The sequence below is a fragment of the Rhinichthys klamathensis genome, unplaced genomic scaffold (genome assembly GCF_029890125.1).
Source record: "Rhinichthys klamathensis goyatoka isolate OS25496 unplaced genomic scaffold, OSU_Roscu_1.1 h1tg000041l_1, whole genome shotgun sequence".
NCBI lineage: Eukaryota > Metazoa > Chordata > Actinopteri > Cypriniformes > Leuciscidae > Rhinichthys > Rhinichthys klamathensis.
This window is the reverse complement of record NW_026606588.1, coordinates 167,773-184,639: the sequence shown is the minus strand read 5'-3', so window position 1 is coordinate 184,639 and position 16,867 is coordinate 167,773. Positions and strand designations below refer to the sequence as shown.

At 46.2% G+C, this 16,867-nt stretch overlaps 2 protein-coding genes across 3 annotated transcripts; both read right to left on the bottom strand.

Moving 5' to 3' along the window:
* Positions 1-517: 517 nt before the first annotated feature.
* On the bottom strand, positions 518-9,795 carry LOC130082210 (coagulation factor VII-like). Its single transcript, XM_056246973.1, has 8 exons — positions 9,678-9,795; positions 6,241-6,404; positions 5,717-5,741; positions 4,734-4,847; positions 4,497-4,655; positions 2,498-2,589; positions 1,733-1,853; positions 518-1,304 (listed from the first exon to the last, which is right to left on the bottom strand). Exons 1-8 carry the CDS (start codon positions 9,757-9,759, stop codon positions 757-759), a joined length of 1,305 nt encoding a protein of 434 aa, XP_056102948.1. The 5' UTR covers positions 9,760-9,795; the 3' UTR covers positions 518-756.
* A 2,233-nt stretch (positions 9,796-12,028) lies between these two features.
* Positions 12,029-16,431, bottom strand: LOC130082211 (uncharacterized). 2 transcript variants are annotated; one of them, XM_056246974.1, is made up of 10 exons: positions 16,155-16,431; positions 15,437-15,629; positions 15,231-15,344; positions 14,402-14,634; positions 14,111-14,248; positions 13,782-13,975; positions 13,222-13,301; positions 12,633-12,716; positions 12,408-12,552; positions 12,029-12,103 (listed from the first exon to the last, which is right to left on the bottom strand). In XM_056246974.1, exons 2-10 carry the CDS (start codon positions 15,621-15,623, stop codon positions 12,058-12,060), a joined length of 1,221 nt encoding a protein of 406 aa, XP_056102949.1. In that variant the 5' UTR covers positions 15,624-15,629; positions 16,155-16,431; the 3' UTR covers positions 12,029-12,057. The 2 variants fall into 2 exon arrangements, with proteins under 2 accessions (XP_056102949.1, XP_056102950.1); XM_056246975.1 differs by lacking the exon at positions 12,029-12,103 and having other exon boundaries at positions 12,346-12,552; positions 16,155-16,429.
* Positions 16,432-16,867: the final 436 nt, after the last annotated feature.

Sequence of the window (16,867 nt, the reverse complement as noted above, 5' to 3'; positions counted from 1 at the left end):
ACTCCCTCACTCACACACTCACACACACAGATACAAGACAAAGGACAACATTTGAAAAAAATATTTTATTTTTGATACATAATACAAATTTCAAACATGTTCTGCCAGTGTTTGTTATATATTCTCACTTGCATGTGTCCTTAAAGGGGAAGTGTGTCATTTTTTTTTTTATTGCAAAAGTAACTCGATTATCTGGTCCCAATGTTTCCTTCGCGATGCTAAACATCGTAAGTCTCGACCCTACTCATGAAACGAGTCAGACCAGTGTCACTCTTCAGGAAGTCCGTCCAAAATTACCAATTTAACTTGGAATATGGCATAAAGTAAAGCCAAACAATCTCTGTTACTGTAATCTCCTGTTATCACTGTAAAGCTACTATGAAACGATCTATATTGTTAAAGAGCTGTATAACTGAAGGAGACTCGACTTGACATAAAACATTTGTGACTGTGAACGTGAAACCTGAAGACAAACCTCCCCTTAAATAACATTCAGAAACACTTGTATTATATCTTGTTATATATTTTTTTTTCACAAGAGGTTGGCAAAGACACACAATGTAAGATATTTTGAGTTGAATTAAAAGGATTATGCATGAAATTGTGAGTTATTCTGAATTTAAGTTGAAAGAATGTGAGGAATGTGCTCAAATTACTATTTATTTATTATTTATTGATCAAATCAAGTAATTTAAAGGTAAATAAAATAAAAAAAGAAGTGCGAGGGAAGAATAACATTCAGAAACTCTTGTGTATTCATGCGATGGCCACAGTCTTCGCAATCCACTCCACGAAGATGGACACGCGCGTGTAGATGCCGTACACGCCGGCGCTGGCGCAGCCTTTCCCCCAGCTCACGATCCCGGTCAGAAACCATGTGTTCCGGTAGCGTGTGACTAGCGGGCCGCCGCTGTCGCCCTGACACGAGTCCCGGCCGCCCTCGAGGAACCCGGCGCACAGCATGTTCCTGCTCACCTTCAGGCCGGACCGAGCCCGACACTCGTCCAGCGAGACCCTGGGCACCTGGAGCCGCTGCAGAACCACCGACACCGGGCCCGACTGGGTCAGGCGACCCCAGCCGCTCACCGTCGACATGCGCACCGACGCTAGCGTGCGGACGAACGTGCCGTTAGCGGGAGGAAGGCAGACCGGCACGGCGTAGCGGTCGAGTGTGACGGGGCTGGCGAGACGTAGCAGAGCGATGTCGCTGTCAGCGCTGGAGTGGTTATACCACGGGTGCACCAACACTTTAGACACTTTCCTCGTCTGTTCGGTTCCTTCGTCTTTATCGAGGATGTGTTCGCCTACAGGAGACAGAATAACACCGAAAGATGAGATCTGAGAGGAGGAACATCAACAGTACCAAAACTCCTCGCATTTATGATCTTCTGGACACAATCAAAGCCCTGCCCTACAGCTTTTCTTGTTCTAGAAGCCGCAAAAGTAACGTTACTTTTTTTGGGAGTAACGCAATATTGTAATGCATTCCTTTTAAAAGTAACTTTCCCCAACACTGAAGAAAAGAGGATCGTAACTTGCCAGAAGTTTTGATTGTTTTGATTGTTATATGGCATCACAAAGGTCAAGTGGGAGAAGATGGAGCTTTAAAAACACACAGTTTCCAAATACTAAGAACAAGTTGCAGTGATTTGGACATGATGTAAACGCAGCATTATTGGAGCTACACCGGACAAACCCCACAATGACAGAAGCTCATGACCAGGGAACTTACCGACTGTCACTTCTAGGATGGTTGGATCCCTATTCCAGACACAATGAGCTGCCGTGAGAATCCACTGGGGATCTAGAATAACTCCACCGCATTTAAACAATCCAGAAAGCTTTAGTGAAGCCTGTGGAGAACATGCAGATACAACGGTTCTTTATCGGCATTGATGTTTCCATGAAGAACCTTTAACATACAGTCAAACTTAAATTTCACCCTCAACATTTCTCACATTATCACAGTTTATTCGCTTTAGTTTAGAAAATGGAAATAAAATATGACAATAACTCAGAGTTAAACTATATCTGAACAAATTCCTCTTGATAATGTCAGATAACTTTGAGCAAAACATGATCAGATCAAAGTGTTGGAATCATTTTTGGTCCCAAATTATCTATACATTTTACTGGTAGTCACTGTATGAAGAATTATTGGGTGTAATATGTCAGAGTTTACTTTATTTTGCTCTCCTCACTTACATAAATGAACTATAGTGTCCTGCACACACTAGTGAAACAATATTACAAAATGATATCTGGTGTCTGAATCATTTTTGGTTTGACTGTATATTGAACCTTTCCATTCCACAAAAGCTTCTTAAAATGTTCTTCACACTAAGACAAAACGGTTCTCTACGGAAAGGTTCTTTGGGGAACCCAGAATGGTTCTTCGAATCACTGCAAGAAAACAACCTTTTGGCACCTTTATTTTCAAGAGTACAGAGACAGATTTTCTGATCATGGATAATGTAACTCAGTCATGAATGCTCACCTGCCACGGACACTGTCCCTTCGGACACACGTCCCCCTTCACAATCCTGGGACCCACACCCTTCTCCACCAGACGGCCACATGGGAAACCATCTGAGAAACACAACATGGGTTATCGTGGACAACACTGTGGCACTGAGCACTGGACCCATCCCAATACGCCTGCTTCCCTACTATTATAGTGGGTGAGAAAGGAGTGGAGCTGGGGAGGTGGAGGGACGCCAGAACAGCTGATGCTGGGATGAGGAGTATAGGAGCGAGACGCCTGAGTCATGCAGGTGGAGCTGGGGAGGTGGAGGGACGCCAGAACAGCTGATGCTGGGATGAGGAGTATAGGAGCGAGACGCCTGAGTCATGCAGGTGGAGCTGGGGAGGTGGAGGGACGCCAGAACAGCTGATGCTGGGATGAGGAGTACAGGAGCGAGACGCCTGAGTCATGCAGGTGGAGCTGGGGAGGTGGAGGGACGCCAGAACAGCTGATGCTGGGATGAGGAGTACAGGAGCGAGATGCCTGAGTCATGCAGGTGGAGCTGGGGAGGAGGAGGGATGCCAGAACAGCTGATGCTGGGATGAGGAGTACAGGAGCGAGACGCCTGAGTCATGCAGGTGGAGCTGGGGAGGTGGAGGGACGCCAGAACAGCTGATGCTGGGATGAGGAGTACAGGAGCGAGATGCCTGAGTCATGCAGGTGGAGCTGGGGAGGAGGAGGGACGCCAGAACAGCTGATGCTGGGATGAGGAGTACAGGAGCGAGACGCCTGAGTCATGCAGGTGGAGCTGGGGAGGTGGAGGGACGCCAGAACAGCTGATGCTGGGATGAGGAGTACAGGAGCGAGACGCCTGAGTCATGCAGGTGGAGCTGGGGAGGTGGAGGGACGCCAGAACAGCTGATGCTGGGATGAGGAGTATAGGAGCGAGACGCCTGAGTCCTGCAGGTGGAGCTGGGGAGGTGGAGGGACGCCAGAACAGCTGATGCTGGGATGAGGAGTACAGGAGCGAGACGCCTGAGTAATGCAGGTGGAGCTGGGGAGGAGGAGGGACGCCAGAACAGCTGATGCTGGGATGAGGAGTACAGGAGCGAGACGCCTGAGTCATGCAGGTGGAGCTGAGGAGGGGGAGGGACGCCAGAACAGCTGATGCTGGGATGAGGAGTACAGGAGCGAGACGCCTGAGTCATGCAGGTGGAGCTGGGGAGGTGGAGGGACGCCAGAACAGCTGATGCTGGGATCAGGAGTATAGGAGCGAGACGCCTGAGTCCTGCAGGTGGAGCTGGGGAGGTGGAGGGACGCCAGAACAGCTGATGCTGGGATCAGGAGTATAGGAGCGAGACGCCTGAGTCCTGCAGGTGGAGCTGGGGAGGAGGAGGGACGCCAGAACAGCTGATGCTGGGATGAGGAGTATAGGAGCGAGACGCCTGAGTCCTGCAGGTGGAGCTGGGGAGGTGGAGGGACGCCAGAACAGCTGATGCTGGGATCAGGAGTATAGGAGCGAGACGCCTGAGTCATGCAGGTGGAGCTGGGGAGGTGGAGGGACGCCAGAACAGCTGATGCTGGGATGAGGAGTACAGGAGCGAGATGCCTGAGTCATGCAGGTGGAGCTGGGGAGGAGGAGGGACGCCAGAACAGCTGATGCTGGGATGAGGAGTACAGGAGCGAGACGCCTGAGTCATGAGGGTGGAGCTGGGGAGGAGGAGGGACGCCAGAACGACTGATGCTTGAGCGAGGCTATATGCTCCCGCGGTTAATCGAAAGATTAGATGGGTTCACTCCTACCCAAATTACATTGTGAACTTCACTTTTTGAATTTTATGTATGCATGAAATACCTGACCAGCTATAGCTTTTAAACAAATTGTCAAATAACCATTTTTATTTCAGAGTTGATAACTGCAGTAGCACACTACTGTGTGAGTGTGTGTGTGTGTGTGTGCAGTGTGTGAGTGTGTGTGCAGTGTGTGTGTGTGAGTGTGTGCGCAGTGTGTGTGTGTGTGTGTGAGACGCACCCTGTGGCATGCAGCTGCTGTTGTCCGTGTGCAGTGTGTATCCAGGAGCACAGTCGCAGCGATGGGTCGAGTCAGTGATCTCCACACAGAAGTGATCGCAGCCGCCGTTCCTGTACAAACATCCGTAGGAACTCGCTGGGAATATTTCTGTGGGACGGACTACAGGATTTAAACATGAGTAGATGTTCAGTTCTGTGACGCTGCTGATGTGTGTGTGTGTGTGTGTGTGTGTGACACCTTTGTCACAGTGTCGCCCCTCAAAGTTCATCGGGCAGATGCAGACGTATGTGTTCTTCTGATCCACACATGTGGCCCCGTTCTGACACGGTGCCGACTGACAGAAGTCCACCTCTGAAGACCCAAACAACACATTCACAGGATCAGAACACACTGAGGGGTTGCCAGGTTGTTGCTATGGATGTCTGAGTGGTTGTCAGGTCATTGCTATGGAGTTCTGAGTGTTTGTCAGGTTGTTGCTATGGAGTGGTTGTCAGGTCATTGCCATGGAGATCTAAGTGGTTGTCAGGGCATTGCTATGGAGTTCTGAGTGGTTGTCAGGTCGTTGCTATGGAATTCTAAGTGGTTGTCAGGTTGTTGCTATGGAGTGGTTGTCAGTTCATTGCTATGGAGTTCTGAGTGGTTGTCAGGTTGTTGCTATGGAGTGGTTGTCAGGTCATTGCTATGGAGATCTAAGTGTTTGTCAGGTTGTCGCTATGGAGTGGTTGTCAGGTCATAGCTATGGAGATCTAAGTGGTTGTCAGGTTGTCGCTATGGAGTGGTTGTCAGGTCATAGCTATGGAGATCTAAGTGGTTGTCAGGTTGTCGCTATGGAGTGGTTGTCAGTTCATTGCTATGGAGTTCAGAGTGGTTGTGTGGTTGTTGCTATGGAGTTGTTGTCAGGTCATTACTATGAAGTTCTGAGTGGTTGTCAGGTTGTTGCTATGGAGTGGTTGTCAGGTCATTGCTATGGAGATCTGGGTGGTTGTCAGGTTGTTGCTATGGAGTGGTTGTCAGGTCATTGCTATGGAGTTCTGAATGGTTGTCAGGTCATTACTATTGAGTTGCTAAGGAGTTAATTTCTAACCTTTTATTTTAAATTTTATGTGCAACATTTAAAAAAGCATTCAACAATTTTGAACAACTTTAGCATGTAACTACTGATGAAATGTACTGCATAGTTTTATCAGATGTGTGTGTGCAGCATGTAAGCGCTGGTTCACCTGTGTATCTCTTCCAGAAATCCTCCTGAAACACAACAGAGTCACAATGTTAGTTTTTCCAAAAGATTGAGACTGTATTTATTTACTTTGGAGTAACTGTAATTATGTAATTAATATGTGATTTTCATATTTTATATTATACCCAGAGAGTGGTAATATTTTGCACATAGAAGAGCTTACATTGTGATATTATGTTGTTATGTTTAGTGTATATGTGTTGTGCTTTGTTGTGTGTGTGTGTATGTGTGTGTGTGTGTGTGTGTGCGTGTGTGCATGTGTGTGTGTGTGAGTTCGATGACTTATATGATGTTGTGTGCACTTCTGTATTTGTCTTCATTGTTGTACAGCTTTGATGTTAATATTTTGCTAAAAATTGTTAAGACCCCAGGAAGAATAGCTGCTGCTTAATGGAGTAGCTAATGGGGATCTAAATAATAAACAAATAAACAATAAACAGGAGAATCAGTTAGATCTCCATCAGCTCTTCTGCTGAACGGGTTAGGGTTAGTGTTAGTTTTCCTCACCAGTTGTTCTGGGACGCTGAAGATCTCTCGGGCCTCCTCATGCGAGCACACCTCCTCCAGACACTCCCGCTCTAGATCTCCCAGCTTCAGCTCCTCCAGGAACGAGTTCTCCCGTCGGACACGCTGCCGGAGCGCCCGGCTGGCCTCGGACTTACTGAGGAACACTGCAGATGAAATTATAAACATGGATGAGAAGCACTAACACAACCGGATCCGGGCCGTATCCAGACCAGATGGAGGACCTGCGCCTAAACACGGCCACAACGCATGATGTAGTCAGCCGGATCCGGGCCGGATCCAGATCAGATGGAGGACCTGCGCCTAGACACGACCACAACACATGATGTAGTCAGCCGGATCCGGGCCGTATCCAGATCAGATGGAGGACCTGCGCCTAGACACGACCACAACACATGATGTAGTCAGCCGGATCCGGGCCGGATCCAGATCAGATGGAGGACCTGCGCCTAGACACGACCACAACGCATGATGTAGTCAGCCGGATCCGGGCCGTATCCAGATCAGATGGAGGACCTGCGCCTAGACACGACCACAACGCATGATGTAGTCAGCCGGATCCGGCCCGTATCCAGATCAGATGGAGGACCTGCGCCTAGACACGACCACAACACATGATGTAGTCAGCCGGATCCAAGCCTTATCCAGATCAGATGGAGGACCTGCGCCTAGACACGACCACAACACATGATGTAGTCAGCCGAATCCAAGCCGGATCCAGATCAGATGGTGGACCTGCGTCTAGACACGGCCACAACGCATGATGTAGTCAGCCGGATCCGGCCCGTATCCAGATCAGATGGAGGACCTGCGCCTAGACACGACCACAACACATGATGTAGTCAGCCGGATCCAAGCCTTATCCAGATCAGATGGAGGACCTGCGCCTAGACACGACCACAACACATGATGTAGTCAGCCGAATCCAAGCCGGATCCAGATCAGATGGTGGACCTGCGTCTAGACACGGCCACAACGCATGATGTAGTCAGCCGGATCCGGGCCGTATCCAGATCAGATGGAGGACCTGCGCCTAGACACGGCCACAACGCATGATGTAGTCAGCTGGATCCGGGCCGGATCCAGATCAGATGGAGGACCTGCGCCTAGACACGGCCACAACACATGATGTAGTCAGCCGGATCCAAGCCGTATCCAGATCAGATGGTGGACCTGCGTCTAGACACGACCACAACGCATGATGTAGTCAGCCGGATCCGGGCCGGATCCAGATCAGATGGAGGACCTGCGCCTAGACACGGCCACAACACATGATGTAGTCAGCCGGATCCGGGCCGTATCCAGATCAGATGGAGGACCTGCGCCTAGACACGACCACAACGCATGATGTAGTCAGCCGGGCCGTATCCAGATCAGATGAAGGACCTGCGCCTAGACACGACCACAACGCATGGTGTAGTCAGCCGGATCCGGGCCGGATCCAGATCAGATGGAGGACCTGCGCCTAGACACGGCCACAATTCATGATGTAGTCAGCCGGATCCGGGCCGGATCCAGATCAGATGGAGGACCTGCGCCTAGACACGGCCACAACGCATCCCTGAAGTGTCAGCAGAGATTGTGTGATCTAGACTCATCGACACGACAGCCATCATGACTGGTCCTCAACAGACTCGTCTCCATACCGGCGTGACTCCGATCTTCAAGCAGAGGGAACTGGATAATATTCTGAATGTTCTGATCCAATCTGACCTCTGACCTGTAATGCTCCTGAATCATAATCATAATCATACACTGTTGGTTCGTTGGCCAGAGGAGAACTGAGCGACTGAGTCTGGTTTCTTCCAAGGTTTATTTCTCCATTCTGTCACTGATGGAGTTTTGGTTCATTTTAATATTCAACAATATTTTAATATTCAACAATATTATTGATCTCCTGTATTGACAGCATTATATGAGAACTGAACTGAGCTGGACGATGACATCATGGTTTTCTCCAGAGCGGCTATATACACTCACCGGCCACTTTATTAGGTACACCTGTCCAACTGCTCGTTAACACTTAATTTCTAAGCAGCCAATCACATGGCGGCAACTCAGTGCATTTAGGCATGTAGACATGGTCAAGACAATCTCCTGCAGTTTAAACCGAGCATCAGTATGGGGAAGAAAGTTGATTTGAGTGACTTTGAACGTGGCATGATTGTTGGTGCCAGAAGGGCTGGTCTGAGTATTGCAGAAACTGCTAATCTACTGGGATTTTCACGCACAACCATCTCTAGGGTTTACAGAGAATGGTCCGAAAAAGAAAAAACATCCAGTGAGCGGCAGTTCTGTGGGCGGAAATGCCTTGTTGATGCCAGAGGTCAGAGGAGAATGGCCAGACTGGTTCGAGCTGATAGAAGGGCAACAGTGACTGAAATAACCACTCGTTACAACCGAGGTATGCAGCAAAGCATTTGTGAAGCCACAACACGCACAACCTTGAGGCGGATGGGCTACAACAGCAGAAGACTCCACCGGGTACCACTCATCTCCACTACAAATAGGAAAAAGAGGCTACAATTTGCAAGAGCTCACCAAAATTGAACAGTTGAAGACTGGAAAAATGTTGCCTGGTCTGATGAGTCTCGATTTCTGTTGAGACATTTAGATGTTAGAGTCAGAATTTGGCGTAAACAGAATGAGAACATGGAACCATCATGCCTTGTTACCACTGTGCAGGCTGGTGGTGGTGGTGTAATGGTGTGGGGGATGTTTTCCTGGCACACTTTAGGCCCCTTAGTGCCAATTGGGCATCGTTTAAATGCCACGGCCTACCTGAGCATTGTTTCTGACCATGTCCATCCCTTTATGGCCACCATGTACCCATCCTCTGATGGCTACTTCCACCATGTCACAAAGCTCTAATCATTTCAAATTGGTTTCTTGAACATGACAATGAGTTCACTGTACTAAAATGGCCTCCACAGTCACCAGATCTCAACCCAATAGAGCATCTTTGGGATGTGGTGGAACGGGAGATTCGCATCATGGATGTGCAGCCGACAAATCTGCGGCAACTGTGTGATGCCATCATGTCAATATGGACCAAACTCCCTGAGGAATGCTTCCAGCACCTTGTTGAATCTATGCCACGAAGAATTGAGGCAGTTCTGAAGGCAAAAGGGGGTCCAACCCGTTACTAGCATGGGGTACCTAATAAAGTGGCCGGTGAGTGTATATATATATAAATTAACTAATAACTTTTTTACAACAAAAATGAAGCATCACTGAACTGACTTAAGCTGGACTGTGACGCTATTTTCTTCTAGAAACAAACTTTGTTGCATTATTCTCCTGTTATCTCTGTAAAGCTGCTCACTTTTTGTAAAAAGTGCTATATAAATAAATATATTGTAATCTATATAAATATTGACTGACACACACACACACGGGTGATGCAGACACACGCTCACCTGACGGAAGCCCGAAGCATTCTGGGACGGCAAGCAGCGCCAGGATCATGTAGAAGAGCTTCATGTTCAGCTTGGACTCCATGATGGTTTATCTTCTGGGTCGAAGTCCGAATCTCTGAAGCTCTCCCTGCTCTGGACACTCGTGGGCGTTCGGACAGAACATCATTGCGCAATAATCCTCTGCCTGAAGCACTTCTGTGTGTGGCCAGCAGGGGGAGCCACTCACACACACACACACACACACACACACACACACTGCAACAACTACAGTAAAACACTTTTATCTGTGGTGCTCAGACGAACAGAAGCACTGTCGCTGTTTTAATGTCTCGAAGTGTTGTACATTATCCACTATTAATTCTTCATCTTTACAATTTCAACCACAAACTGTTTTTACATATTCAACTGTTGATCTTGACAGCATTAAATGAGAACTGAACTGAGCTGACGATGACATCACTGTTTTCTCCAGAGCGGCTATATATATATATAAATGAACTAAATTAATAACCTTTTTTTTTTTTACAACAAAAATGAAGCATCACTGAACTGACTTAAGCTGGACTGTGACGCTATTTTCTTCTAGAAGCAAACTTTGTTGCATTATTCTCCTGTTATCTCTGTAAAGCTGCTGTGAAAAAGCGCTGTATAAATAAAGCTGATTGACTATGCTAGTCATTCTTTGCACAGTTGGTCCAAGTGTACGTGCGTCTGATTTAGGATTTTAGAAGCTTTACATCCTTTTAAGAAATTTAAAGGCACATTCTGTCATAATTTACTCGCGCTCGTGTTTTTGTCCATACAATGGAAGTCAATGGGGTCCAATGTTGTTTAGTGTTCCACAGAAGAAAGAGTCATACAGGTTTGGAAAACATGAGGGAGAGTAGCTAAATTATGATAATTTTGATCCCTTTCAGTACAGTTTCCTTTGACTTAAATGAGTTGTTGAACATTCAGACAGTGTTTAGCATTTGCATAATGATTCATATATGGCATATTTCACTATATCTGTCTTCACAGCATCTCTGACTTTCATTTAGCTAACACTATATAAGAAGCGCTGTGGTTTCCGTCTCGAGTTTAAACTCTAGTTTAGATCAGAACTCTGCGTGTGACGAGATACTGAAGTCTGTGTCTGAGGCCACAGAGAGAGAGTGTGTGTGTGTGTGTGTGTGTGTGTGTGTGGTAACACAGAGATCCACTCTATAGAGACATCACTGCTGTCAGCTTTAAAATAATCAAACATATAAGCACAATCACAACAAATCATAATAATACATTTTATTTGTAACACACTTTATGTTTAAGCAAAATCCCAAAGTGCTACAATTTAAAAACAACCAACCAAAAGTTAAAAATCAAACCCAAACACACAAACGCATGTTCAGCTTCACAAAATGTGCAAATAATCTGAATCAGAAGATCATTTATAGCAGAGCGATTAATAATCACAATCACAGGGCGAATGCTGCATTAAAGTTGCAAGAAAACATAATAGTTTTGCTTCAAACTCTATAACAAACCCTTTAATTTTAAATAAAATAAATTAATTTAATGCTTCATGAGTAACAAGTTAAACTATAAAAGAGTGTTAAAAGCGTACAGTCGTGTCCGTCCGGAGGGGATGCTTGCTTTAACTCCATTAAACCATCAACATAAATATCGTATATATTTTAAATCAGAGTATTTATCTGACATAATTATTTGGGGATGAAAATGCAAACAGGCTTTATGTCACTATGCACAAAAAAACGCATAAAGCTGACACTGAGTTATTAATATTTGGTTGATTCTCTTGTTTTTGCATGCGTTTCATAATTTGCATGTTTCATTTTATTATGTTTCATACACAATATGATTACAAAATCTTGGTCACACTTTAGTTTAGGGTCCGATTCACAACACTATTAACTCACTATTAACTATTAACTCTGACTCATGCCTCGATAAACTCCTAATTACTGCTTATGAATTAGTGCGGTTATTTAGCTTCGGGATTGTAGAATATGATCATGCCGAATAAGGCATTAATATGTGCTTTATACGTACTAATAAACAGCCGATGTCCTAATCCTAGTAATATGCATGATAATAAACAACTATTAATTACGAGAACTGAACCCTAAACTAAAGTGTAACAAAATCTCACATTTATAATAATATTTCCACGAATGTCTATTTCCTGCTCCGCCAGCACTTTCGGCCACTACTGTATACGGTTTTTTAAATTAGCTTTAGAAAAAAAACTAGAGAGTGTTTTGAGTAATATATTCTGGCTATCTGATTATTATTTAATCAGTCTTTATAATAGATGCAGTTCTAATGCAAGAATTGTGCAAGTAGGTCATGAAGCAGATGAGGGGAAGTCGAGCTGGAAACCTCATCTGTGGGCAGCACTTCCTGTGTGTGTGTGTGTGTGTGTGTGTGTGTGCGCGTGAGAGTGTGTGTGTATGTCTGAGTGAGTTTGTATGTGTGTGTGTATGTGTGTGTGTGTGTGTGTGTGTGTGCTTGTGTATGTCTGTGTGCGTGTGTGCGTGCGCGTGTGTGTGTGTGTGTGTGTGTGTGTGTGCGTGCGTGTGTGTGTGTGTGTGTGTGTGTGTGTGCTTGTGTATGTCTGTGTGCGTGTGTGTGTGTGTGTGCGTGCGCGTGCGTGTGTGTGTGTGTGTGTGTGTGCGTGCGTGTGTGAGTGTGTGAGTGAGAGTGTGTGTGTGTGTGTGTGTGTGTTCTCAGGTCTCCAGATCCCGCAGGACAGCACAGATCTGCTCCGGAGCGTCCCGTAACTCGTTCTTCCACGTCTGAGGAACGGCTGAGCCGATATACGCCGCCCGCGCGCCGAGAAGAGCTCCTAACGCTGCGCCGCGGTTGCAGTTCTCGCCTGCGGACACACACACACAGGTTACACACACACACACACACACACACACACACCAGCATTTTAGAGACGGAGAAACACACCTCCACAGTTGGTGTTGGTCAGGATTCCCTCCGTCACGTCATCATGAAAGCAGTACGCCAGATAGAAGAGGCTCGTCAGAGCTCCTGCGACACACACACACACACACACACACACACAAACACACACTCAGAGGAGCATCATGGGAAGTTCTGGTGCATTGTTGTACACAACTAAAAATTCTGTATTATGCTGCCAGAACAGTTCCAGTTCGCATGGATACGCGGAAGCGATAAATAATACATTTTTAAGGCCAGATAATTAATTTGTTGAGGTCACTTTGTAAAGAAAGACACACGCCTGCGCACATATATATTATAAGTATATATATAATAATGTATATAAGGGTGTTCAGTAGAGCGGTGTCGTGTTAGCGGCCGCTAAGTTAATAACTAATGATCTTTACAACGGAAGTGAATCAATCAAAACTAACTTTATCTGGACAATAACTTTATTCTAGAGCGGCTGTAAAGCCAAACACTCTCTGTTACTGTAATCTCCTGTTATCACTGTAAAGCTGCTGTGAAACTCTATAGTGTTAAAGCGCTCTATAGATGAAGGAGACGCGACTTTACTCTGGGTTTTCCTAACCTTGTGTGTAGCAGGCGAGTCCGAGAGACTCCACGGCGCTCTGATGGACCTTCAGACGCTCGGCTGGTGATGCTGGAAACCTGCTGGACACACACACACACACACACACACACACATCAGAGCCAATCGCAGACATCCCAGAGCATCATATCTTAAAGCGATAGTTCACCCAAAAATGTAAATTAGCCCATGATTTACTCGCCCTCGTCATCCTAGGTGTGTGTGACACTCTTCTTTCAGACGAACACAATCAGAGTTATATTAAAAAATGTCCTGGCTCTTCCCAGCTTTATAATGGCAGTGAATGGATGTTTCTGTTTCGAAGTCCATAAAAGTGCATCTCTCAGACTCCATGATAAAGTGCTCCACAGGCTCCGAGGGGTTAATAAAGGCCTTCTGAAGCGAAGCGATGCGTTTGTGTAAGAAAAATATCCATATTTAAAACTTTATTAAGTAAGATACCTAGCTTCCGGCTTGAGGGTGAGTAGATCATGGGCTAATTTGACTTTTTTGGGTGAACTATCCCTCTAATACAGCATGTTTCCCGCATGTTTCCCGACCTGTCGGCCCGCTGTATGAAGCGCTGACTCGCGTCCCAGGCGTCGAGCGCGGGCGATCTGAGCGCGGCCTCCGCCGTCCGCCGCAGACAGGCTCCGTTCAGCGTCGCGTGAAGCGCGCGAGCGTACAGAGACACCAGCGGCTCCAGCTGCGCGTGAGGATGAGTGAGCTTCACAAACTCCACCGCCGCACACACCTGCACACACACACACACACACACACACATCCAGGACCAGCGGAGACTCTGAGTGGACTAAGGAACTAAAGAAACCAAAACTCCATCAGAGACAGAATGGAGAGAAAGAAAGAAAGAACGTGTCACGTGACTCACCGCTTGCTCCTCATTGGCTGTGGCAGACATCAGCACGAAGGGAATGGCGGTGGGAAGGCAGCCGATGGCGTTCAGCTGTCCGTCACTGCGGGACGAGTTCAACATCCGCCTCGACCGCCGCTCCGCGAACTCCAGAACCTGCCGAGCGCAAAAGTAACACATTACTTCTCTAAAAAAGTAACTAAGTAACGCAACTAGTAACTTTTTAAGGGAGTAACGCAACATTGTAATGCATTAGTTTTCACAGCAGCTTCCCCAGGCGTGGCGGCGGGCGTCAGGTGTTCCGCTCACCTCTCGGGGGGACGTGGGCCGCTGCTCCCGCCAGTCGCTGAAGAAGCTCCGGTGGAAGGACTCCGCGTACGTGTCGCCGTGAGAGCCGGGACTCGTCAGGAACTCCACGTAATCCGACAGAACGGCGGCTCGCGCGGCGGGATCGGCGGCGCTGGGGAACGAGCCGGCGGACAGAACCCGGGCGGCTCTCAGAGCGCACAGAGCGTTCAGGGTGTTCTGACCCGCGAGAAGTCCTGCAGGAGAGGCACAATCACACCGCGGATGAGCGAGCTCTAGTTTACGAGTCTGGTTAGGTTTAGGATTTAGCGTTAGGATCAGGATTATACAGACTAAACGCTTCTCCCTGGCCGGACGACTGGAGCGGCGGTCTTTCAGGTCATAATGTAAAACGTTAACATTAAAAATACGTGGATTCAGAAATACAGTTCAGATATTTCATGTGTTCTAGCTCTAGCACACCTGGTGCAGCTAATGAAGCCCTTGATTAGTGAGACAACACCTGATCTGCAGATCTGAGCTGTTGTGAGGGATTCTGAATAAATTTTAGAATGTGGAAGTCATTAAATGTTGCATTTTCAGTTGAATTTGGAGAAACCACTTGTTGTGTTGAGCTATTTCAATTACTTTTGTCTGATTTGTTCATTGCAAACAGCTGAAAGTCTGTAAATTTTGACAATAAACCCAATTTGCAATGGGGGTTGAATACTTTTGATTACAACCGTATATATATTTTTTCACATATCTTCCTGTAAACGTTTCCCCGGACTCGTTTGAAGCCGCTGGATTGGACCGCTCAAGACTAGCAGGTTCAGTCACTCAGACTTGTTACCTTGATGGTAGTGCACCGATCCCCGCGGATCCATCCAGAACTTCAGCTTATCGTGCAGAATCACGTTCCCCACCACAGGATCTCCAGACGAGCCGTTAGTGCGACCGCTGCCAGCTGCACACACACACACACACACACGCACGCGGTCACACACACGCTACAGGTGCGTCAGTGCACAGGTGAGCGGGAACGGGAGTGTTACACACCGGTGTTGGACAGGCGGAGGATGCTGGACGGGTGTGTGTTGCGCGGCGCGTTGAAGCCCGTGATCCAGCCGCTGAAGTGTGTTCTGATGTCTGCGGTGTTGTAGAACCAGTGGACCGGCATCGACATCGCATCAGCAGCACACACTCCCCACAGCGCCTCCGTGACGGAGCGGCGCACCTGAGCCATGCGCACCTGACGGACACACACACACACACACACACACACACACACACACACACACACACACACACACACACACACACACACGCACACACACACCACCAGATACACCACATCACTCAATACTGTACATTTCTCTGTTCGCCACGTTTATGAATATTATTTTAATAAAATATTGGGGGCGAAAAATAATATCATGTAATTTGAAATATACTAAAATTAAATATATATATATATTATTTATATTACATACTTATGTATACATATACATAGATACATAAACATATTACATATATAATATTAATATTTGATTAATATATTAATATATTTTATATAAAATAATATACATATTATACATAAAACAACAATATATATATATATACACCCTCACACAAACACTCACGGCAAATGTTTTATATGATTTAAAACACTTAGTGTAGAGTTTAAGTTACATGAATCGTTCATCTCTACACACACACGCACACATACACACACACCCGCTGATCATGATGATAAATATGAATGAACTGATCTTACTGTAAATTATGAGATCCGCTCTGCAGTGAAGTGAACACACACACACACAGTCTTTCTGTAAAAATGTGTAGAATTGCATAACCGCACAATCATTGTTACAAAACCTCACCGGAAGTACACCGCATGATACATAACATACACAACTACGTCACGTGATGTCATATAAATGTGCATTTTATGCTTGTTAACGTAGATCTGTTTACAGTGTCAATATAATAAACTATCAGCAACTAATTTCCCACATCATGTCAAACACAGACATACATAGACGAACACTGAATCACTGATGGATGGAGAAGTCACTTAACGCGTTATAATTTTATACAAACGACACTGTACCAGCAAAATTATCCAATGATAGTGTAATTAATATAACTGTTTCGAAAATATGAAGGGAAAAAGTAACTAATAATATCGTTGATCGATTGATTTTGACTCTTACTGGAACCAAAACATTGGGAAGAGCGATTCATTTAGCGAACCGGTTCGTTCGGACAGTGTGTTTCTTCTATGAACTGATTCAACAACAAATGTGTGTCATCATCATTCAAATAAAAGAGTCACAGAAAACCGTGGCTAGCTGTAAAGAAAAGGCTTTAGTTAAATATGTCTCTCCGGTGAGGTTATAGAGTTTGCATCTAATGTCGTGTTGTTGAAGCTTCTCTCTGTGATTCACTCGAGCTTCGGTTTGAAAGAACAAATTAAATCACATG

Coding starts and splice junctions, on each gene's coding strand:
- LOC130082210 (XM_056246973.1), bottom strand. CDS start 9,759: ATGGAGTCCAAGCTGAACATGAAGCTCTTCTACATGATCCTGGCGCTG. Junction 2,590..4,496: donor CAGCAGCTGCATGCCACAGG/GTGCGTCTCACA, acceptor TGTGTTTCTCAG/ATGGTTTCCCATGTGGCCGT. Junction 1,305..1,732: donor CATCCTAGAAGTGACAGTCG/GTAAGTTCCCTG, acceptor TGTCTCCTGTAG/GCGAACACATCCTCGATAAA.
- LOC130082211 (XM_056246974.1), bottom strand. CDS start 15,623: ATGGCTCAGGTGCGCCGCTCCGTCACGGAGGCGCTGTGGGGAGTGTGT. Junction 14,635..15,230: donor ATCGGTGCACTACCATCAAG/GTAACAAGTCTG, acceptor CCTCTCCTGCAG/GACTTCTCGCGGGTCAGAAC. Junction 13,976..14,110: donor CAGCCAATGAGGAGCAAGCG/GTGAGTCACGTG, acceptor GTGTGTGTGCAG/GTGTGTGCGGCGGTGGAGTT.